Source organism: Protopterus annectens, chromosome 3.part1, assembly GCF_019279795.1.
Source record: "Protopterus annectens isolate FY-2018-M chromosome 3.part1, PAN1.0, whole genome shotgun sequence".
Taxonomy (NCBI): Eukaryota; Metazoa; Chordata; order Ceratodontiformes; family Protopteridae; genus Protopterus; species Protopterus annectens.
In genome coordinates this window covers 1,016,954,286-1,016,979,926 of record NC_056732.1, presented here as the reverse complement: position 1 = coordinate 1,016,979,926, position 25,641 = coordinate 1,016,954,286, and the positions used below count along the sequence as shown (strand labels likewise).

At 41.0% G+C, this 25,641-nt stretch overlaps 1 protein-coding gene across 5 annotated transcripts in view; it reads right to left on the bottom strand.

The window, feature by feature from the left end:
* The window catches only part of PPP1R42 (protein phosphatase 1 regulatory subunit 42), a 1,899,850-nt gene that overhangs the window by 528,745 nt on the left and 1,345,464 nt on the right, over nt 1–25,641 (bottom strand). For all 5 annotated transcript variants that reach the window (XM_044067170.1, XM_044067167.1, XM_044067169.1 and 2 more), the window contains one exon: nt 676–804. In XM_044067170.1, the coding sequence (XP_043923105.1) occupies nt 676–804 (129 nt within the window). The remainder of the gene's footprint in view (nt 1–675; nt 805–25,641) is intronic.

Sequence of the window (25,641 nt, the reverse complement as noted above, 5' to 3'; positions counted from 1 at the left end):
GTTGAGTGATGTGTTTACGGTGCAGATAATCATATAAACATCACAACCAAACTCACACATTCGCACACTCGCACATTCGTGTTCACGATATGCACGCTCACACACACCTACATGCAGATACACACAAACCCTGCATGCAGATACACACAAACACACAAAGTTATGTGATATTGTTGCAGTTGCTGAACTGCAAGTTCTATGGGCAAGCCTATAAAAAGGAATGCTGATGCATTTCAAAGTCAAAACAGCACAGTTTTTTTTTTGGTAGTTAATGCTTGCTCAGTGATCCATTTTTTTCTATAAGTTTTCATTTACAAATGCAACAAGTGCATTTGTAAATGACAACTTGCAAAAAAAAAAAAGCAAAATAAAATAAATACGAAGGATCACTGAGCAGCATTCTGTTACTTAATCTGTCATTATACAGTTTGGTAGGATTTTTTGAAAATAAGCAGATTGAGAAAGAAATAAAAATAAATGTGTGCTTCCTGTACAGAAGCTAAACTTTAACGGAATGGCTTTGTTGAGATTGGTATGCTGATGGGGAAGGAGGGGCTCTATGACGACACAACAGAGTGGGTGTTGTTGATAAGGACATTGTTACTCCCTCTTCAGAAAAGAGTTAGGACCCACATTTTAAACACTGGGATTGTCCATTTAACATCTACCTCTTACCTGGGTTTGGATAGGGACAAAGTACATCTAATCCTCTTTCTTCTGGGATCTTTTTACCATCTCTAGATGCTTTCCAATTTATAAGGAATTCTCTTGCCATTTGATTAACTTCTTTCCCATCAAGAAACTCTAAAAAGACAATAAAAAGTTTTCAAATTACGTGCAGTACTAAAGCATTTTCCATGAGAATCAACAGCTTAAAGAATGTGCATCTATTTCTTTTTTTTTTTTACAAACAGACTGAAAACACACAAGATAAAGGGCATACTAAATTTTATAACATTCAGAGATGGAATCTTATGTGCTGCTTGAAGACATAATCAAGGAATACCACTAAAGATTGTTTCCATTATAGACAGTATGAGATTTACACTTGCATATGACAGCTGCCCATTTATATTCTGTACTGCAGCAAAAGAAGATATTTTACAATAAGAAATCTAAGGGAACACCAAATCCTTTTTAATGGGTAGAGACAGTGGTCCAGGAGCAGGTGACCTAACTGTCAAACACAGCACCCACAAAGACCACTACTGCAATAAAATTTGCAAGAGTAAGAAGCAGAAACACAGTGAATTCTAGGGTGGCAAGAGTAATGAAGGAAAGGAAAAACAGAACTACAGTGCATTCCAGGATGGTAAGAGTGATGGAGGAGAGATGCAAACTTTGACCAATACCACTCCACAACTTCGATGCTGCCCTAGTACTGAGTAGTTATCCAGTAGAAGAACAAAAAGTACAGGCTAAAGAAAATGGAAATGTCTCCAGCTAAAACCTAAAAGATGATAGGTTAGGATCCTAAAATATATGGAAGCTATTTGTTTTAGATGATTTCACTGTTGTGAAAGTAGAGCAAGGACAGAGAGGACAGGGAGTTAGGTAGGTATATCTGCCTGGCTGCCATGGTTGGGGCAAACAGAATTTGGTGTTGTGCAACAACGCACAGGGACATGAGCTGAATAGTATTGCCAATCCTGGAGCCAATGACTTTATTTGGAAACAGCCTGGGAAATGAGAGCGTTTCTAAAATTGAGGAGAGGGGCTTAGACAAAGATCGCATATGATAATATTTCTGCTGAGTATCGTCTGTCTATGGCATTGGAAAGACTAATGTGGGCTATATTACGGCTTTCGGCATATGACTGAAAACTCTTTCTCTTTAGCAAGAATTGGGGATCTATTTAAAAGGATGTAGGTCATTACTGCTTTGTCTGTAAGAGGAAACAAGATTTTGATACAAAAGATTTATTCGCCTATATCAGCTATTGGAGGTGGAGTTTAGGGAAATCCTGGCTTCTCTCCCTAGAACATCAGAGTAGCTCCTGATGTGTATTCCACTGCTGACAACAATAAAAGGAGATTAATAATAGGGGAAAAACACATACATAACATTAATGTCAATGTTCAAGAGACAAAAAAGAGGCAAGACCCAAAAAATGAAAGGAATGAGCATCAAAGCTCATGGTCCAAGTAAAGTTTGACAGATTTAATGACTTTGATGGAATAAAAAGAAGTTATGTTCTTACCATAACATTCCATCTGTGTTGTCCTACATCATTCCATTAACCTGAGTGATTCAGTTCCAATGGTCGGAACCAATTGGCAGCCTTCCTACAGCTCGAGAATCCAAACTTGAACTCTTCCTACCCACCCATAATGCCCCGCTCCCCATGTTACCTCAGATCGAGTTTGCCAACAAGAACACAGTGTTGCTAAAAAACATTAACTATAATACAAAGATAAGGATATTAAAATATAAACAGATCTCCCAATAACAGAACATCAGGAACTCAACCAAAGGAATAAAATTCCTGGAAACTTCTACTAGGCTTCCCAAATAAACTTTGGATAGGAGGAAGGGGGGGTGGGAAGGTTAATGGAATGAAGTTGGCAGCACAGATGGAACATTATGGTAAGAACATAACTTCTTTATCTGATGTTGTCCACTTCATTCCATTAACCTGAGAGACAGAGTCCCCAGCAACCATAATCCAGGGTAGCCACTAAGGAAGGCTATTCTGGAGTACAGCAGAACCAAAAGCACTTCTACTCCTAGATACTAAGTCCAACTTGTAATGAGTGACAAAAAGTATGGGGGTTTGACCAAGTAGCAGTAGCACAAATGTCTTCAATAGAAACTCCGGAGCAAAAAGCTTGAGACGTGGCCATGGACCTTATAGAATGTGCCCTTACTGGACCTGGTAAGTGACTACCTTTAAAAGAGCAAATAAACATAATACAATCTTTCAACCAGCTGGCCAAGGAAACTTTGGTCACTGCCTTACCGTTTTTAGTGTTCGAAAAAGAAACAAACAACTGATCGCACTTCCTGAAGGATTTAGTTCTATGGATGTAAAAACAAAATTGTCTTTGCACATCAAGCATATATGTAAAGTATATTCTCTTTTGTTCTGATATTGAGGAAAGAAAACTGGAAGATTAATTGACTGGTTAATGTTTGTCTCTTTAGCCACTTTGGGTAAAAAAGGATTCATAAGTAGGATAACTATGTATGGAAATTTGTGGAAGGAGCTTGCAGCTCAGACACTCTCCTGGCTGAGGTAATCGTTACTAGGAAAAGAGTTTTCCAGGAAAGGAATCTGAGATCTACACTAGCTGAAGGTTCAAACGGGGGATGGACCAAGGCTTGCAAAATCACATTAAGATACCAAGGAGGTGTAGGATCCTTGACTGGAGGCCATAACAGAAAAGTGCCCCTAAGAAAAACCTTACATAACTAAGAAGAGGCTAAAGACGCGGAGTCAAAACCAAAGCGGAAGTTAGAAATGGCAGCAAGCTGTACCTTGACTGTAGAATGACTAGCACCTTCCTTGAAAAGGGAAGCCAGAAAGTCTAGAACTACTGAAATTAGTGCTGTAAAAGGATTTATCTGATTTTGTTCTGCCCAAAGGGAGAATCTTTTTCACTTACTTTTGTAAATCTTGCGAGTGGAAACCCTATGTGAAGAAATCAAAATTTCTTGGACTGAAGAAGACAGCCTGGGATATCTAGCCATCATCAGAAGTAGAGAAACCATGCAGTTAATTTCAGGGCCTGAATGTTGGGATGTGGATGCCCTGACGGATGAGACAATAGATCTAGACTCGGATCCAACTTCATTGGGGGGCAAACCAGATGAGACCAAAGAAAGGTGAACCAGGTTTGTCACGGCCAAAAAGGAGCAATTAGGATAGCTTTGCTTTGCAACTTGAGAGCTTTCTGTATGAACGTGGGAATTAAGGGAAGAGGGGAAAGTCGTAAAGTAGTCCAGATGGCCAAGCATCAACCAGACTGTCCCTGGAGGACTGTCACTGAGGAGGGATCAAGGCAAAATACTTGCTGCATTTGTTGTTGGGGTGGGTTGCAAAGAGGTCACAGCAAAGATAACTCCATTTCCGGAAGACTGCATCTGCCATGGACTGGTTCAGGGACCACTCGTGAGGCATCAGCAGCACTCTGCTGAGTCTGTCGGCTAGGATGTTGGATTCCTCCAGAATGTGCATTGCTACCTGAAAGTGGTTTGAAGAAATCGCCCACTGCCAAACCCTCATTGCTTCTTGACAAAGGGGATAAGACCTGGTTCTTCCCTGTTTGTTGAGGTACCAAACCACTGACATATTTTCTGTTTGGATAGCAATAGTCTCCTGAGGAAGAAAGCTGTCTAGTTCTTGCAAAACTATGAGAACCACTTTCATCTCGAGAACACTGATATGCAACTTGGTCTCCAGGGGTGTCCACGTGCCTTGGACTGTCTGGCCCAGACAATGCTCCTTCCATCCGAACTAGGAGGTTCCATGGTCACCGTGGCAGTTGGACAGGGAAGAACAAAAGATCGTCCCTCAGTAATCTCTGGGGACTAGATCTACCAAAGGAGAGAACCCCTGCACACATGAGATAATTTGATGGGAAAGTTCAAGTGATTTCTGAGAAAAGACCATTGTACTGCTAGGTTCCATTGAAGAATAAGGATCTGAAAGATTGCCATTGAGAGAAGAATTGTGGTTGCTGCCATGGAAACCAGCACTCGTAGAATCAGACAAGCTGGGGGTTTGGAACAGTCAAGATCTGGTTGACAGGGGATCTCAGATTTAGCACTCTGTCCGATGTAAGATAAACGTGAACCATTGTTGTGTCTAGACGTGTCCCTATAAAGTCTATGGTTTAAACTGGATCCAGATGTGACTTCTGCCAGTTTATTGTTATGCCCAGTGTGGAAGCTAGGCTGAGGAAGTAATCCCTGGCCTGAAGGAGTAGATGCCTGGTTGGGGCGGTGAGGAGCCAGGTGTCCAGATATGGAAATATCTGATAGCCTGGCAGTCGGAGATGAGCTGCAACTACCGCTAGACATTTGGTGAATGCCCTAGGGGCTGCGGTGAGGCCAAACAGAAGTGCCTGAAACTAGTAGTGACTGGCTCCCAGCCTGAAACATAGAAAAGACCTGGAGCTCCTGTCCATTTTGATATGGTAGTAAGCATCCTTGAGGTCTAAAGAGCACATCCAATTGCCTATCTTCAGGAGAGGTAAGAAGGATTACATCGTGACTATCCTGTACTTTGTGTGTTTCACTGACTTGTTAAGGTAGGTGAGATCCAAGATAGGCCACAGGTCCCCTGTCTTACTGGGAACTAAAAAGAATGTGGTGTAAATGCCCGATCCGACTTGATCAGAGGGATTCTCTTGGATGACTCTTTTTTACACTAACTTTCTTATTTCTTGGGCAGTGGCCTTCCTCTGACTGGGCGGAACATCGAGGAGGTGAAATTTTTGTTCGGAAATGTCAGAAAAGGGAATGGAATATCCTATGGATATGATCCTTAGTACCCATCTGCCGTCTGTGATGGCCTCCCAGGCTTCTGGGTGTAAGGAAAAAAGTCCTCTGACTGCTTCCAAAACAGAGTAGTCAGGCAACTGTTCAGAATCACTGGAAAGGCTTGTCTGGAGCAGATTCCCACATCCCTTGATTTTGCAGACCCCCAAGGTCACGTGGGTGTCATCTACCATTCTGACTATATCCCTCTCTGCCTCAGGGGAGGAGTCTCCCTGAGTGTCCTGGAAAAGACCCTGTGACTTCCGAAGCTACGTTTTCTTACTACCATGCTGGTTCCTAGAGAAGGTCTATTGTGGAGTAGAAAAATGGATCCCTACAGCAGACATGGTCTTACCATCTTTCTCACTCTGAGTCAAGGTGTCACATAACATGGGCCAAAACAAGGTGGAGCCATCAAATGGGGAATTAAGGAAGGACTGCTTGAAAGGCTCTGCAAAATCACACAGCCCATCTAGACATAGTGCCAAATGGTAATGCCAGAACCAGCCGCCTTTGAAGTACCCTCCACAGCGTGAGAGATAAGCCTCATGGATGCACTAGCTAAGGAATGTAGGCTGGCCACCCTCTAGGAAACAGACCCCTGCTCCTCATTAGGTATGGACCCTGGGACCAAGCTAGAAAGTTCCTTAACTAAGTTCCTTTGTAGCCGGGTAAAATGAGACAAGTAGTTCAATGTCTGAAGAGCAAAGGTAGATGAGGCATAGACCCTCTTACCAAATCTGTCTAGAGCCTAGGATTCTCTATTTCAGGGGGTGGACAGAGGAGCTTTCCTGAGTGAGCTCCTTCTTGGTGGCTGCTGCCACAACCAAGGCATCTACCGGAATTCCTTTGGTCCAAAACTGTTTGTCGGCTGGGACACTTAAAATTTTATCTTCATGTTTGGGAATAGGTTCTACTGTATCCAGTTCCTTCCAAGCCCTCGATGACACCAGCTGGATCAGCGGATCAGATGGGGGGGGGCACCCATTAGTAGATGGGCTTCCCCAAAAACCTCCCACAAAACTGACTCCTCCCGAGGAAGGGGTTTGGGAGGACCATTCCACCCTTCTGGCGAAGGATTTCAAGGATGTCTCCAAAGGAAATCTCGTCAGGTGGAGATTTGGGAGATCATTCACTTTCCTTGAAATTGATATCTGTGGTGAGGGATTCCATAGGGGAATCCATGTGTCTCCTTTTACATGGTCTCTTTCAAGGGACCTCCTCCGGGGGACGCTCCAGAGAGGTGTCGGAAGAAGCTTGGGGATCCACTGAGGGAATGGTGTGAAGGCTTTTCAGGACTGGCTGTCCATGTGGTAGCTCAAAGGTCTCAGGCACAGTTCCAGAGTGGGGCGGGGGGAGTTCCATTGCAGTAAGTGCTGAGGGTCTCCTAGGAACGGACAGGACTCTCTCCACAACCTCAAATGCGGAAGGACTCTGGACTACCTGGAGCTTTTTCACTGGGGCCGAAGACACCGGGGTAGACACCTCCCAGACAGAATATGCCTCCTACTCCGAGGGGCAGTCGAAGCCAAACTGTCAAAGGCCAAAGCCCCAAGGGGAAGAGACAGCTCCGAAACCTTCGGAGTCGAAGTCAAACCCTCAAAACCAACCTTGAAGCTACAGCTCTGAGACACACTCAGAACTGAAGCAGCCAGAGCTCAGCAAGATGGAGACAATGTTGGAGACTAAGAAGAAATCTCTATCAGCTCTGGCACCCTGGCACCTGGACCCAATGGAACCGACAACTCCGAAACCAAGGGATAAATCAGAGAAGGAGCTACAGGTTGGAATGGGGAGAGCCTCATGGATCCAGAAGCAGACAAGGCAGACACAAGCCCTATATGGATCTGTGTCTCAAGGAACTGCCTCTTGAGCTTAGCAGTATCCCTAGGGGACAGGATTTGGGAAGACCTAGATGAAGCAGAAGGGGGGGTGGTCAGGGGGATCTCCATGGGGAATGGGAAGGAGACCTCCTGGAAGGCACCGGCAGAGAAGACCCTGGCTCCAACAGAGCCGACAGTGGGGAAACTCCACTTGGCCTCATAGCCACAGAGAAGTAACAGGGCAGAGGGGAGGTAGAGATAAGGGAGCTCAAAGCCGAATGTGTCAGGTCTGAAGACTTGGATTTTTTTTCATGGAAGTTCCAAGGAGGACTACATGGGAGATAGCCTCCTGGGACTCCTTGGGTTTCTTAGCCGGGGGTTAAGCCCCTGATGTGGAAGGAGCCCCTGAGATGGCAGAAGGAGGAAGCAAGCCCTTTAGAATGAGTTTGCTTCTCCTATCCGCCAGAGCCTGGGGGTGAAAAGCACTGCACATGTCACAAGGGGCATCCAGCTGGAGAAGCCCCAAACAGTAGATGCACTCCCTGTGTGTATCAGATACGGGAATCTTCCGCTCACAGGAAATGCATGTTTTAAAGCCTAATGGCTTTTGATCAGCAATAGAGAAGAAAAGGGCAAGAAAGAAAAGAAGAAGAGGAAAAAAAATTTTTTTTTTTTAAAGAAGCCTAACAGACAGAATCCAAAAACTAGATAGAAAAAGAAGGCAAAGGAGAAGACAGAACATGTAGGAAGTACCAAAAAGGGAAAACCTCACCCAAAAATGCTAAAGCAGAAGCTCACGCCAGAACTCAATGCTAACTCCAAGCGTGGCAAACAAGATCTGAGGTAATGTGGAGGGGAGCGGGCTATTATGGGTAGGTAGGAGGAGCTCAAGTTTGGAGTCTCGAGTTGTAAGAAGGCGGCTGGTCAGTTCTGAGCATCAAAAATGAATCCCTCAGGTTAATGGAATAAAGTGGATAACATCAGATAATACAGTTATATAAATTAACTTACTCAACAGTAGACGTTCAATTAGATCACTGTTGCAGTAGCATAAAGCCACAAGGGACTCAACATGCCAAGGATGTCAGATGTCCAGCCAGCATAATAAAGTTTTTGGTACCTCCCTTGTAAATCGTATGTCTGCTCAAGCACAACAGCATGCTGATATAAAAAGGCTGTATAACTGCCAAAGTCCAGAGATTTTTTGTCCTAAGGAGGGATGCTGAAGCATAATGCACTAAAAAAGTACATCAGGTAGTAGGCTGTCATGTTAGAAAAAGGAACAAAGTGACAGGAACCCTGCTCCAGACAGGCTAAGGCAGGAAAATAAAAAGGGAGAAAAGAAGGAGGATGTTAGTATTGCAAAAGTGGTCTATTCAAACTTATACTGTTACGGTAAGTTAACTTGCATAGCTGTACTATATTCATCAGTAGATCACTGTTGCAGTAGCATAAAGCTATATGATATGATTGCCACAACTTAGGAAGTAAGGGTGTAGGAAAGAAGGACAGAGTTCAGAAGACCCTGGAGAATAGATCTAGGAAATCCTTTCTGGCTTGGGAACACGAGTCAGTTTTATAGTGCTTAGTGATAGCATGCACTGATAACCAAGTTACTACCTACAGAAGCTCTGGAGTCCACCCCTTTCCAAAAGGCCACAGAAATTACCACAGTTCTTGTGCAGTCTTAATATTGGGGGGGGGGGGGGGTTTCCATGATGGGAATACCAGAAATGAAAAGCCCGCGACAACTAACTAGAACTAGATTGCTTGGAAACTGGATGTACTATTTTCTTGCATTAAAAAAAAAAATAGTTGGGCCAATATCCTGAAATCATTTGTTTTGTCCAGATAGTACCTGAATTGCCTATGGACATTCATGGTATGCAGAATTCTCTTCTATCTGCATTCAAAGTCACAGAAGAACACAAGGAGAAGTATAGACTGATTCCAACTAAATAAAAAAAAAAATAAATAACCATGAAGGTATGGTTGGTTGTAAGACTCACCCTATCTTTATGGAAAATTCAAGAAGTGCTGAGAAGACATGAGGGGCTTGCAACTCTGATACTCATCTAGCCAAAATCAGAGCAATAAGTAAAACTGTCTTCCAAATAAGAAACTTCAGGGAAGAACTGGCTGAAAGTTCAAATGGAGAAAGTTCAAATGGAGAAAAAGTTATATATTAAGATCTCAGGATGCAGCTATCTGTTTTCTATTTGGTTTAATACATAAAATGTCCCTTTCAAGAACTGCTTGACTTGGAACAATAAGGAAAACGTAATATAACCGCAGACAAGCAGAAATGCCCAAAAGATACATTATGATAGAAGTTTAAAACAGGCTTGATTTGAGCAATTAACGGAACAGCCCAAAGGCACGCACGTGGGACAAAGTGCTCGGTCCAAACCAACACGAAAGGTAAAACAAAATGTGGACCAGCACAATGGTAAAGCAGGACAATTATTTAATTATTTCAAAAAGTTAAAGCCATATAAATGGCTCACAACAAACAACAGACCAGTTTCGGCTATACAAAGCCTTCTTCAATGCTCAAGAATTATAACAGAAAAATATGTAGCACCCAACATCCTGGTCTTAAATAGTGAAGATTTAAAGAAACATTACAAAAATAAGTATATAATGACAATTCCATTAAAATTAAATAATTATGGAAAATCTTCTGGTAGTTACTATATGTAAATGTTAAAACTAAAAAGAACAACAAAATAATGCTTTTAAATATGAGTATAAATGAATCAAAATACAATATTATAAAGAAAAATTGATTGGCATAATCCACATAATTATACATGAGGATAAAGAGTATATCTTATTAATATTATTAATGGGATAACTCACCTCTATACATTGTTGTTGAAGAATCATAATACCAATCAAAATACGTGTGTTCTGCTTTTTATGTGGGTCAGACATCTAGGCCAGTTAAACTCAGAATTAGTGAACATTTTAGTGCGATCAGAAATAAAAGGTTGTCTAATGCCCTATGCAAACATATTACCAATCACCCCACTGCTGTTTTCAAATTTGTGATTATTGACAAGATTCAAATGCATAGGAATTTTAAAGTAGGTTGGCACACGAAGCTCAATAATATGGAAAACATGTGGATAACCAGATTAGGAGCATTGTTCAAACCTGGGCTTAATGAAATAGAATAACATGTTTACAATTATTTAGTTTGTGTGAACTTACTAAGCTATCAATAATCCACACATATTTTGATTGGCATTATGATTCTTCAACAACAATGTATAGAGGTGAGTTAAATAATTGTCCTGCTTTACCATTGTGCTGGTCCACATTTTGTTTTACCTTTCGTGTTGATTTGAGCAATTCACACATGTGCTGAAGAACCTCTGAAGCCTCAGCTTGGCTGGATACTGATCTCTGTTACAGCATCAAATAGAAAATCTCTGCCATTTGGCTAAATATGATTTCCTAGTAGAAGGTTTTCTAGCCTCCTTTAATGTCTGTTGCACATCCTCAGAACAGATGTGCATAAATATGTAAAAAAAACTATCATTCATACAGTCAGGTGCAGTCTGAGGGAGTTGGAGTGGATTGTGAGATCCCTTGTTCTGTGTGAGTAGGTCCACTCTATTAAGAAAATTTTTGGTAATTGCCCTTGGCCATGGACAAAAGAAGGTAAAACTAATGCTGTCTGGGTCAAGGGGGGAGATTACCAGAAGTATCTTTGGACAGTCCTTCTTTAACTTTAGTAAGACAGTGGTTATCAGAACAAAAAGGGGATGCATAAAGGAACATTCTCACCAGTGGGAAAGAAAATGCATCTATTTTCTATGAGTGACCCTAGCACAGTCTGCTGTAACTGTCTGTAGTGAATAGAAGTAAACTGTTTTACTTCAGGAGCTCCCGACAGGTGGAAAAACTCCCTGAAGACTTCTGGGTGCAACATCCATTCATGAGGGGGATGTCTTGAATTTGTTCAGCATGTCTGCAATTATGTTCTGCTCTGACTAAATACAGGTTGCCTGTAGGGAGAGGCTGTGCTGAGCTGAGAGCTCCCAAGCAACATGTTTAGTCAGCACAGGAGTTAGGACCTCATTCCCCTTTGTTTGTTAATGTACCACATAACTGTGCTGTTGATATGACTAACAAGATCTCAGTGTCCACAGCTGATTTAGTGCTTTGATTGACTTAATCAGGGCCATCATTTCTTTGGGGTTTATGTGTTTGTGCCTGAAATGAGGGCCCCACATGCCCTAAACTTTTATATCTTGAGAAACGCCCCCCCCCAACCAAAATCCAAGGTGTCTGTTATGACTAAATGAAAAGGAATGGGGGGGACTGAAAGATGGAGATCTAGGTTCTGTTAGACTTGACTGGCCCACCAGTGGAGTTCCCTTTAAATGACTTCCACAGCTCGAATATAGAAAGATATAGAATTGTTAGTGTTGGGTCCAGGCAGACTTAAGAAACCAGTGAATTTTCCTCATATATAGTCTAGCTAAAGGAATTATGAGGACGAATGAAGCTGTGTAACCTACAATTCTGAGAAAACTCTTGCTGTGGAACTGATTTGGTGAGACTGCAGAACAGATCATGAAAAAGTGATGGGACACTGGAGTTTCTTGAGCAGAAGCAGCCAGAATGAGGCAGTTGTCAAGGTAGGGATAAATGGGAATTCTACAAAATCTGTAGAAGTCAATCAATGGAACCAGACATTTTGTGAATATCATTAGAGTGGTGGACAGACCTAATGGTAAATTGAAAGTGCAACTCCAAAACAAAAGATCTTATTTATTCTTATTATTTATTTGACATTTGTTAACTGGGCTAGTCCATCTGAGCCAATGGCCCGTTTTCAGTGGAGACCCAAGGAGATAAGCTCCAGTATTACAAACATATAAAGATAACATGGTACGAAATATACAAAAAAAAAAAAAAAAAAAAAAAAAAAAAACAAGGAAAAAAAATACAGCATTACAACACAAACAAAAATTACATACATAGTAACCAGATGAAACAAATAACTGACATTAAAGAGACTTAAATAAATAGAAATACAAATAATACCTATACGTAGAGACAATATTGGCACATCTTTTCCATTCTAACTTATTGTAGTATTGACTGATGAGCAGATTAGTCATTGAATTTTGAGATGTAGACAGGAAGTGTAAAGGAAAAGAGTGGGAAAATGCAGATTATGGAGGATTTTGGCAAAGGCAAGCTTAAGAGTTAAGAAAGTAGTGCTTGACTTCAGTTTTAAAACAGCTGGAACTAGTAATGCTATGAATGTAAGGTGGTAGCCTATTCCACACAAGGGGACACTGAGTGTTTATACAGGAGTTTACCAATGGTTTTGTTGGGTTTATAGATGTCAAGAAAGTGCTGATCAGAAATACGAAGAGACCGAGTTGGGTTATAAGGGGATACTAAGGTAGAAAGACATGAGCAGGCTAGAGGTTTGTTGAGTAGGGAATGTGTCAGCTGCAGCTGGGAAAGTAGTAACAGCTGGGGGAATTTCAGCCATTGAAGCTGTTTCAGGGCAAGGCAATGATGGCATTTATAAGGCTGGTTACAGGTGAATCTGGCTATGTTGTTGTAAGATTGTTCAAGTTTGGAGAGAAGGTTTGACTGGAGATGAGTAAGGATAGGGGAGGCATAGAGGAGACATGGAAGGAGGTAGGCTTGGTCAAGGGTGGGTTTGGAGTTAGGAGCAAGAAATGTTGTATTCCTGTAGAGAAGACCCAGTTTCTGGTTAGTTTTTTTGATAAAGTGTTGAATACGGATGTCAAATTCAAGTTGGTTATCATATGAGGTTCAGCTTTGATGAAGGTGTTATCTAGAGAAGAAATACTAAAGGTGGATTTAAGGTGGAAGAGAGTTTTGGGAAGAAATAGTAGGAGCTTAGTTTTTTAGGGGTTGAGTATAAGTTCTTGCTCTGTGAGCCATTTTTCCGTGGATGAGAAAGAGTTTTGGGTGAAAGAAACAAGCTTAGAGATGTTATCAGCACAAGAGATAAGAGTAGTCATCGGCGTATTGTATAAGGGAGGGGGTGTTGCAGGAGGAGTAAAGATGATTGGTGAAGATGTTGACTAGGAGGGGGCCAAGGACTGAGCCTTGAGGGACACCAGTTTGGATAGGTGGGAAGGGGGAGCAAGCAGAATGCCATCTGACAGCTGGAGCCTATTTGAGAGATAGCTTGAGAACCAGTGAATAGTAGAGGGGGAAAGGTTTAGATCAGTAAGCTTAGTAAGTAGCTTGGAATGGGAGACAGTATCGAAAGTTTTAGAGAAGCTGAGAAATAGGCAAGGTATCAGGAGGTTTTTGTCCCTGGCTTTAGCAACAGTATGAATGAAGGATAGAGGGCAGTGGAGGTGCCGTGGTATGGCCTAAAGCCATGTTGCGTGGGGGTTAGAAGATTTTCATTAATAAGGTGAATCAAAAGCTGGTTGTGAATGCATCTTTTGAGGATCGTAAAAGTACTTTTGGTCTTTGTGACTAAGGATGTGAAAATATGCATCCTTGAGGGCTACAGTGACCAAGTAAGCTTTGGGTGAAAGAAGAGGGACAAATAGACTGCAAGGTTAACATTTTGAACTTTTGAACTATACAAAAAGTATTTACAATTGAGTCAATATTGGTGTCCAGGTGCCTTCCTTCTTGGGTACTACAAAAATACTTGAATAAAAACATCTTCCCTATTAGGAAAGGGAGGAGGAGATATATTCTATTACACCTTGTGACAATACCTCTGTTTGTATTTTAGAAAACAAGTGAGTTTGGTTCCTTGGGGGAAAGAGGGATCCCTGGTTGTAGATGAAGAGGCATCCATCACAATTTGCAACCATTATGAATTATTTTCAGTACCCAAGAATTTGATGTCATCTGTCTCCAGGAATGTAAGGAGTGAGAAAAACTGCCTGCAAGCTTGGAGGGATGGTCATGGAGGGAAGGGGAGAATGGGGAAGAATTCCTAAGGTAGTGATGCATTTTTCTTGTGAAGGAAGACTCTTAGGGATAAATTCCTTTTTCAAGTATCATTGATACTTTTTAATTGTTGTTTTGTGGATTTTTGGTCTGAAGGCCTTGCAAAAGAAGGGCACAAGGCTAGATATATAATTGCTCTGGTATCTACAGGCAGGGATTTTCCTCTTTCTACTAATTTTTTTAAGCAGTTCAGCCAAGGAGTTCCCATAAAAGCAAATGTTTCTCTAGGGGGCATATAATCTAGGGCATAGGGTGGAACAGTGGCACAGTGGATAGAGTTGTCGCCTCACTACAAGAGGTTCCCCTGGTTCAATTCTTGACTGAGGTGCCTTCTGTGTGGAGTCTGAATGTCCTCCCTGTGTTCATGTGGGTTTCTTCTGGGTGCTCTGGTTTCCTCCCACATTCCAAAGAAATGCAGTAGGTGGACTGGACACTCTAAATTGGCCATAGGTGTTAGTGTGTGGTGTGGATGAACTACCATGGCAGGGCTAGCCACCCAGCGGTGTAAACTTTGGTTCCAGATGATTGCCAATGTTGAAGTGACACCCCGAACCCATGTGCAAAAATGGGAAAAAGGGGCTGCAGATGGATGGATAAAATCTGAGCCTTGATATCTTCAGAAAAATTCTGGAGTCTGACCCAGGCATTCCTGTACATCATTATCCCTGTTTGGTAACCTGGAAAGTAGAACTAACTATATTTGGCATACTGGTTTTATTATCAGAAACAGAAATGTTAGCGATGTATTTCTGCATATCGCAGAAAAAGGAAAGTAAGTGCTTTGCCATCTGTGTCTGACAGTTACTAGATGTGAAAGCAAATGTGGAAGAGGCATAAGCCTTCTTTCCATACCTGTCAAATGCCCTGCTGTCTTTTTCACTGGGAACATGGCTTGGTGAAGCAAAGGGTTTTGCACTAGAATTCCAGTCCAAATATATCACAGCCAGTCCAACAATGAGGCTTCTGAAAAGAAAGTGATGAGTGCCTGGCACCTTATAAGGTCTGTCTAGTTTTCTTGGTGCAGGAGGTCAAGAATAAAAAATAAAGATGAAGCAGAATTAAAGGCATCCCTCAAAGCCCCGAAAACTTGCAGAAAAGCTAAGGGCTCTCAGAAATCTATGCCTAGAAAGTCATAGTATCTTTCTTGAGCCACCAAAACTTCTCTTCCTTCTCACTAGAAGAATTCTTTCATCTTAAATATGATGTCTGAGAAAGAAATTTCTTTATTAGATGAATCAAGGGACAAAGTGTCCTCAGATTCACATTTACAAGGGAAGACAGATGACAGTTGAAAAACATAGTCATGGCCTTCATATTCAGAGTCTGAAAGTACCTCTTCCTCAGAGGAAGAAGGAGATTTCTTGCATTTTGCTTTGGTAAACAAGACTGGAGTAGAAGACTGAAAGGATTTAAAAAGACCCTAGGCAATATTATGCCAAACGTATTGGGAGCGCTTCTGACTAAAGTGTTTAGTCTTTTGGGACATTTTCTTTGGAGTCTATTGTCTGATAGTCTTAGAGGAAGAATCTGACAACTGGACTTCCATGAATGACCCAGCAACCTCCTCCCTTACCAGAACTTGATAAACTTCTCCCTCACCCTTAGTAAGAATGAAACAGGGTTCTTCCTTCTCAGCTACTGATGCCTGAAATCTGGTCTGATGGCATACAGTTTTCCTGGTCCTAACTAGCTTCCCGTGCAGCCTCACCAGGGGGACCAGGTAAATCTGACCAACAGCCTGTGGGCTCTGAAACTGCCTCAGCAGATTTGTCCATCCCAGACCATTGTAAAATAAGCTATGCAACATGAATAAAACAGCTAAATCAATTCAATGTTACCTGTAGTGTGTAACAAAGTTGTTTTCTAAAACTGTGTTGCATGATAGCTGCAGAGGTGCACCACTGTGTTTCTATTGCAAGCACACCTACTAATGAAGTCAGTGTTACAGTAATAACATTGTAGAAAAGAGCAACCTCTCCAACAGATCCATTACACTCAGACACAAGTAACAAGTATATGTGTGTCTGTATGTGTATGTGTGCGTATATACATATATCTCTATCTCTATCTATGTGTGTGTGTGTGTGTGTGTGTGTGTGTGTGTGTGTGTGTGTGTGTGTGTGTGTGTGTATATATATATATATATATATATATATATATATATATGTATGTATATATATATATATATATATATATATATATATATATATATATACACGCATGTATATGTACATACATGCATATAGATAGATACACACACACACACACACACACACACACACACACATAGATGCATATAGATAGATATACACATATACACACACAAAATAAAACACGTGTGGATGGGTGAGCAAACATGCCCATATAGATGACAGTAACAGTTTGAGACATAAAAAAAGAAATGTCTTACCATAACATTCCATCTGTGTTGTCGATCTTCACTTATCCTTGTCTGTGGGTTCAGTTCTGTAAATTGGAACCGCCACAGCCTTTATTCCAGCTTGCTCCCTCCAAAACTCCAGAGCTAAGCTTTACCCATAATGCTCCTCACTGGATTACCTCAGATCGAGTTTGCATAAAATAGTGACAGACAGGAAGTAACCCACCAGACACCATATCTGTATTCCTAAAAGGAAAAAACAATCTTTTGGGAAAGATCCGTTCCAATAAGAAACCGATGGGCAGGGGGAAGGAGGATGGAGATGTCAAGGATAAGTGAAGATGGACAACACAGATGGAATGTTATGGTAAGTCATAACTTCTTTATCTGTTGTTGTCAATCTTCACTTAATCCTTGACTGTGGGACAGAGTCCCCAGCCACCTAAATCCTGCGAGGTTTCACTGAAGAATATTTCTGAGCACCATCGAGCCAAATGATGCTAATCGCCTAGAGAACAGATCCAGCTTGTAATGAGTAACAAATGTATGAGGGGATGCCCAGGTAGTCACTGTACAAACATCTAGAAGCTCTGGAATGAAAGACTGCAGAAGAGGCTACTGCCCTTGTTGAATGTGCTTTAACAGGTCCCGGTAGTTGCACTTTCTTTTTGTTATAAATGAAAGTTACAGTCTTTAAGCCATTTAGATAGACTAACTTTAGAAACCGGTCTTCCCATAGTAGCAGAAGAGAAGGAAACAAACAACTGGTCCAATTTTCTGATTTCCTTTGTTCTGTGAAGGTAAAAATGCAATTGTCTATGCACATCTAGTAAATGTAGACAATACTCACCCTTGTTTGAGAAGTTGGGGTAGAAAACTGGAAGTTGAATAGTCTGGTTGATATTGGTTTCAGACACTATCTTTGGTAGAAAAGAAGGATTTGTTCGCAAGGAAACCCTGTCTTTATTTTTATTTATTTATTTATTTTATTTTACATTTGAAAACCGGGAAAGTCCGACTGGACTCAGGTCCCTTTTCAGCAGAGGCCCAGGGTGAAAAGCTCCAAATGCAGTACAGTACATAAGTGAGGATTTCAACTTGCATCTAAGAATACATTTCAGCATGCAATATGCAGATATTAACAACTTGTTCTTGACAGGAATATATACAGTACATTACAAGACTACATTTCAGCATTTAATAGTCAGAGTTTAACCATTTCTTGTTGTAAGGATTATATGCAGTACATTGTAAGACTAAAAGTAGTACAATGTTTGAGAAAAAAAGTACAAAAGTTTTCAAAGGAGTTCTTTCTGAAAAGCCCTTATGTTTGGGGTAGAACAGGTGCGTTTATATCACGTTATCGAAAGATGAAAATAGCGAATGCTATTTCATCGGCCCCAAAACATCTAAACATGAAAATATCGAACATTCAGAACAGCGAATTTTTTCCATGGAAAAAATTTGCTGCTCCAAAACACATACACACAACACAAGCACATCAAACAAACAGCAACCACACACATACACTTAAATTCCTACATCTAACGCTACACTAAACTAAACATACACTATCTACCCACTTACCTTAACCCAAACCCTAACCCTACTATCGCACACTCACCTAACCCGCGCCCTAACCCTAACTCACTTATACCGCCCCTAACCCTAAAGTCTGTCACTATCGCACACACGCCTAACCCGCACCCTAAAGCTAACTCATTTAACCCGCCCCTAGCCCTAATGTACAAACAATCGCACACTTACCTGAACCCAATCCGTAACTTTCCACCACACCGCTAAGAACAGCGAAGCCACAGAAACGGCCAACCAAATTCTTTCCCGAGGAAAGAATTCGCTGTTCTGCAGCTTCGCTATTCTTAGCGTTCGCTGAATAGTGTTCTATATCAGAACATTCAAAGTTTTAATACTTCGATGTTCTGATATAGACCCGAACAGGTATACCTGGGTAACTAGAGGAAGAAATATGTGATCCTTAGCAGAAGAATTCATGCAACAGTGCAGTGGTGTGGTTTAACCTGGGGAGACACAAGAGCAAAGCCAGTTGTTTGAATAGTGGGTTTTGAGGAGTTTTTTTTTAATTGGAAGGCAGAGATTGTAGAAGTAATGTGGTTTGGGAATTGGTTCCAACTTCTGGCTGTAGTGCAGGCAAAAAGAGACTTACTGGCATAATTTTTGTGTTTGATGACATTTATAAGGTTTTGGTTACTAGATCTTAAGGTTCTGGTGGTTATGTAGGGCTGAATTAGATGCTTAGTTATGGGGTTTTGTCAGGCAAGTAGTACAGTTTGTGTGCTGTTGACAGTTGATTAAGTATCAGTAGTTGGGGCAGCTCAAGCCAGTTGAGCTGCTTCAGGGTAAGATAGTGATGGGATCTATGAGAGGCCTCATATGCGAACTTGGCAATCCTGTTGTAACAAGATTCCATTTTGTTAAGTTCGGTGTGGCGAAGATTTGACAGTATAGGGGAGGCATAAAGGAGAATGGATAAGAGATGAGTTCTTGCAATTGTGGATTTGGTATTCTTGGTCATGAACTGTTTGCTTCTATAAAGGAGACCCAGCTTTTTGTTTACTTTCTTGATTGTTTGGGCTATGTGAATGTCAAATCCGAGGCTGTTATCGATTACTACCCCTAGCAGTTTTGTGTGGGTTGTTGGGGTGATTTTGATGTTATCTTTGGCGATTATGGTGAAATCACTGCTTAGATGAGGAGGTCTACCAGAGCCGAATAGAATTAGGTTGTTTTTTTTGGGATTAAGAAGAAGTTTGATGTTGGTGAACCATGCTTCAGCTAAAGCAAAGTTTTTTTGAGTTATGGTTTGTAGTTCATTTATGGTAGGGGCGGCACATATAATGGTGGTATCGTCTGCGTATTGCACTACTGTGGCAGAGAGTGAGGATGCAGCTATCTGGTTTGTAAATAGGGAGAACAGCAAAGGACCAAGAATGGATCCTTGAGGGACACCTATGGATACTGGTAATAGGGAGGACAATTAGTCCTGCCATAGCACTGCTTGCTGATGGCCTGATAGATAGTTACTAAACCATGATATAGTAGAAGAGTTCATGTTAAGGGTAGCTAGCGTTTCGAGAAACATGATATGGTTTACCATGTTGAAGGCTTTAGATAAGTCTAGGACTATGGAGGATACAAATAGTCCCTTGTTTCTATGGTGATTGACTATGTTGGTAAATGAAAGTAGTGCTGTGGTGGTACTATGGGAAGGTCTAAAGCCATGCTGAGAATGAGATAGTATGTTATTTTTCAGGAGGTACTGCATTAGTTGACAGTGAACTATTCTCTCTAATATTTTTGATAAAGGTGATAGAATTGCTATTGGGCGGTAGTTGGTGAGCTCTAGGGATTTACCTCCTTTGTGGAGTGGAATAATATGTGATATTTTCCACAAGGTGGGTACTGTGCATTCAGCTATTGACCTGTTTATGAGAATAGATATGGGATAGGCTATGGCCTCAGCTGTTATCTGAAGGAAGTCAGCTGGAAGTTTTTCTGCTGCTAGTGTGGTTGGTTTAATTTTTTTAGGAGTTTAGTAATAGTTTTAGTAGACACTGGGTGCAGGGAAAAGCTATAGGAATTGTTTTGTTCATTGAGGTGGTTATGGGTGAGATTTGGTATGGGGTTGGTAGCACAATTTTGGGTGTTGGCTAGGGTTTGGATAGTTTCGGTAAAGAATTTGTTTAATTGTATGGGGGTGTTATCATGGTTATTTGGTAATATAGGGAAAGCAAGGTATGGAGGTTTACAAGATAAGGCCTGTAGTTATCAGCAATAACGTTTTCCAGGATAAAAACTTCAGATAACAAGTTGCAGAAGGTTCAAAAGGGGAACTAATTAGGGACTGAAGTACCAGATTCAAGCCCCAAGGTACAGAATGGTCTTTGTATGGGAGTCTGAGCATCAACGTTCTGTTTAGAAAGGCTTTGCAAAGTTTGTGGGACTTTAATATTGTGTCATTCAAACCATTATGAAAATTTGAAACTGCAGCTAGATGCACTCACATGGTCAAGGCAGATGTTCCTGCTTCAAAAACCAGTGTTAAAAACTCCAGGACCTTATCAACTAGTGCTGAAAAAGGATCAAGATGAGTCTCTGAAGTCCATTTTGAAAATTTTTGCTACTTGCTGAAGTACAACCTTCAAGTCGAAGGTTTGTGGGAGGCTAGAACAATCCTTTGAACTGGGGAAGTGAGAGTAGAATGCCTGGCAATCAATGGAACTGGAAAAGCCATGCAGCGAGCTTGAGATTTTGAAGATTTGGATGAGCTAGTCTGTCCGGATGGGACAAAAGGTCTGGATTTGCTCCAGTGTCCAAGGTTTCTGAATTAGATGAGGTCAAAGAAATGGAAACCACACCTGACGAGGCCAGAATGGAGCAATGAGAATTATTTTGTTCTTCGACCTGTTGGCTTTCTTTAGAAACTGGGATATGAGAGGAATCCGGGGAAAGGCATACAATAGACCGGGGGGCCAGTCATGAAGAAGGGTGTCTTTTGGTGACTCCCCTGGAGGGGGAATTAGGCAAAGTAGTTGTTGCACTTGTTCAGGGGGGATGCAAAGAGATCGCAACAGGGTTGGCCCCAGTGGCAGAATATATTTTCCCTCACCAACAGATTGAAAGACCATTAGGATGGTCCTGCTCTATTTGTCTGCAATCACACTGGAGCTCCCCGGAATATGCATTGCAATTAGAAAACAGTCGGATGAAATTGCCCATTGCCATACTCTCAGTGCTTCTCCACAAAGAGGGTAAGATTTGGTTCCCCCTTGCTTATTGATGTACCAGACTACTGACACATTGTCTGTTTGAATTGCAATCGTTCCCAAGGGAAGAGTTTCTTGGAATGCCTGCTGTCGCTCTCCTATTTTGGACACAATACAAGAGTCTTTGTGGGTTCTGTTCAAGCAGCTTTATTTTATACAAACACATCACTATTGAAGTTTACTGACTTCAACTTAACTAACTTATATACAAACTAACAACTGCGATCATGCATGCTTTCACTCTGGCTGCTCTTACAAAATGGCACTAGGGATTGCACGTGTCTGGAATTTAAACGAACACATACAGCCTGGACATGCTTCTTAAAGATACAGCACACTTCACTTGCATTCTCATCTACATCCTCCCTCTTTGAGAAATAGATCATATAACGCTATGAGTCTATTTAGCATGCAGAAATCACAGATAATTCTTTGTCATGAATTATACAATATTAAGTACATATATATATATATATATATATATATATATATATATATATTTCACAGTAGGCTTTAATACTTGTCCATATCGTGTGACATAAAACTGGGAATTAGATTTATCAACTGGAACAGTCTCTGCAAAATGTTTGACTTGTGGAATGTCTGGAACATTTTCTGCAATGGAATCAGAATTTTGAACACATTCTGCATCAGAGAAACAATGCTGTGATGCTGATGATGATTCTGGTACAGGAAGAAGATGTCTATGGTTCTTCCTACATTCCACACCCTCAGGGTCTACCAGGTAGGATCTTGGCAAGGCACAGATGCCTGTAATCTGTCCAATTCGATCAAAACCTTTCGTTGTCTGGATTCGTAACGTCTCCTTCCCTCAACAGGTAAAGTAATCTGCTCGATCTGTCGTAACTAGATTTCTAGATATTACGCTTCTTAACCAATTGAGCCTCAATGGTTTTATTGTTCTTAGGTTTAGGCTTCAATAAACTGGAAGTAATGGGTAGCGTAGTTCTAGTTTGCCTGGAAAGTAGTTTTTCAGGAAGTGAGCCAAGAATATCGTCATGGGGTATGTGTCTGAGCTTAAACAAATTCAAGAACACATCGGTATTGTCATGCTTCGACCTTTCAAGTAACTGCTTTGCACTCTGCACTGCACGTTCAGCTAGACCATTTCACTGAGGATATTTAGGACTACTAGTGACAAAGTCCCATTCTTTTGCAAATTTCTGAAACAACTGGCTAGTAAATTGAGTACCATTGTCAGAAAGAACTTTGTGTGGACTATCATGAACTGAGAAATGATGTACCAGACTACTGACACATTGTCTGTTAGTAAAAACAGCAGTGGATGTTAGATTAGGTAGTAGATCAATTTCAAACCAATTTGAATAAGAGTCTACCAAAACCAAGTAGTGTTGATTGTTCCACTCAAAGATATCAGTTGCAACTGTTGACCAAGGTAGTTCAGGAACTGGACTTAGCAAGTTGTTCTGTCATATTTCTGGGCGATCTGGATAAGGTATCAGCCAGACAGAGCAATTTGCGTTTCGTGTGGACCATTTTAATATTGCACTTTTGCAATTTGAGCATATTCTTTGTAATCGCACTGTAGTGGAATGCATAGGCTTCTTTAGAATAGTAACTAGAGGCTGGGGGTCAGTTTCAATCTGAATAGCTCGACCATAAATGCAGTCATGAAACTTGGAACACACAAATAATATTGCCCAAAGCTCCTTCTCAATCTGAACATACTGCATTTCGGTTTGGGTTAGTGTTCTAGATGCACAGGTTACTGGTCTGCCCTCTTGAAGTATAACTGCGCCAAGATCAAATTTTAAAGCATCACAGGAAAGAGTAACTGGTTTGTTCACATCATAGTATCTTAATGTTGGTGGGGTGGCAATTTTCTGCTTAAGGTCTTCAAATGCCCTCTGTTGCTGTTCCAACCATGACCATACAACATTTTTGCGCATTAGCTCTCTTAAAGGTGCTGTCAACTCACTGAAGTCTGGTATAAACTTGCCTAAACAGATGACCCTACCTAGAAAACATTGTAGAGCTTGTACATTATCTGGTGCTGACATCTCAAGAATAGCTGCTTGCTTGATCGGGTCTAGTCTCAAGTCTGTACTTATGAACAAATGACCTATGTATGTAACTTCTGGAAGTCTAAATTTGCCCTTCAGAGGACTGAGCTTCAAGTTTACTTCACATGTTCTGTCTAGAACTTTCTTGAGGTTTCTGTCATGCTCTGCTTCACCACTGCCTCCAACCAATAAATCATCTACTATTATGGCACAAGGATAACCCAAACAAATTTGCTCCATTGCACGCTGAAAGACTTCATTTGCAGAATTTATTCCAAATGGCATTCTTAGGAAGCTGTATCTGCTAAACAGTACCAAACGTAGTCATTGCGCATTGGATGATACAGTCTCTTTAATACTTTGTTCAGATCTCTTGGGTCAATACATATTCTGATTTCATCTGAGTGTTTTTTGTGAGCTGCTACCATGGGCGACACCCATTCAGTTGGTTCTGTGACTGGACAAATCATACCTTGCTGCACCCTTTTATCCAACTAAGCCTTAACTATATCCTGCATAGCCATCAGAACTCTTCTTGCTGTCTAACTACTGGAGTGACCTCTGGGTATAACTTCATGGAATACACAACTGGAAGTGTGCCTAATTTGTCATCGAAAGCATCAGCCATACTCTGAGAAATGGCTTCAAAAAATTAGAACTCAGAAATGCACTTACATGATGGAACTTCTTTAGCAAAAAAAGCAGATTAATTCTTAAACTATCTCTGACACCCAATAAAGACTGTACTGGTCTTTGGACTACATAGAATAGCAAGTTGTAACAGTTCTCGGCCAAATAACATGAAAGCGTCAGTGAACCTTCGGTTTGAATTTCTTCACCTCCATAAGCAACGAGTCTCACACTACTAGCTACATTCAGTTGTTCGTTAGTTCTCACTTTAGCAAATGTGTCTGCTGATATAACATTACATTTTGAACCAGTGTCTACTTTAAGCTCTGAGGATTTTCCATTAATCCGGACAGTACAAAACACTTTGCTTCTTGTTAATAAATTCACTGCATCAACTCTTTCATCAAGCACTGATACACCATCTACATAGAAAGCTGACTGCTTCGCCTCTGCTTGATCAACTTGCTTTTTCTGTCTGACCTTTCTTTACAACTGTGTGAGGCTTACTTGATTTACAAAACTTTTGGAAGTGGTTCCATTTTTTATACTTGTGACATTGCTGACCAAATGCTAAGCACTTCTCTCTTTTAGACTCATTATTTGCACCACAATTGCGGCAGTTAACAATAAAGCTAGACTTTGGTTTTGTTGATTCACACTTGTACTGCACTGAGGTGGAGCAAGCTCCTTTCTTAGAACTTACTGAAAAGCTACGTGTCTTCCCTGGAAACCTTGTAGCTGCCATGTGCTTAGGCTTGCTTTTGTTTGCCACATGTTGCATACTATCTACATGCTCTTGTCACTCGCAAGCATATGTGTGTTTTTCTGTCACCTCATGGATATGACAAATCTCTATGGCTTTGAACAATGCTAAATCACTGTCACAAAATAAAATCTTTCTCACGGCAACACTGTTAATACCACACACAAGCCTGTACTTTATCAGCTCATCTTTTAAGTCACCAAACCAACACGTTTTAGCTTTGTTTCTCAGGTCAGTCATTTAAGCTGCAAATGTTTCCCCTGGTTTCTGATCTCTTGTGTAAAACAAATGCCTCTCTAATCTAATATTTGTCTGGGGGTTACACATTTCTCTGAACTTCAGCTTCAAACACTTGGAGTCTTCTTTTGATTCAGCCTGTACAACAATATCACAGTTTCACCTTCTCCTTCATATATTGCAGGTGGATATACAAATGAACGCTCACTTTCTATGGCCTCTGACCCATCTAGGTTTAGCAAAATGAATGCCCTGGTGCATGCATCTCTATCTGCATAAGCTGCTTGCATAAAAATATCGTACTCTTGCTCAAATATTCTCCAGTTCTCTGCAATATTCTGATCAAATACAAGTGGTACAGGCTTTCAAAATCCATCTGCCATATTAATACATACCAGTGAAGGGTTTTGCAAATAAGCACAAACATACACTCATGCACATATGCCAGAAACTTATGCTAGTATTTGTAACTTTGCCAATGCCTTTGTGCTTCTG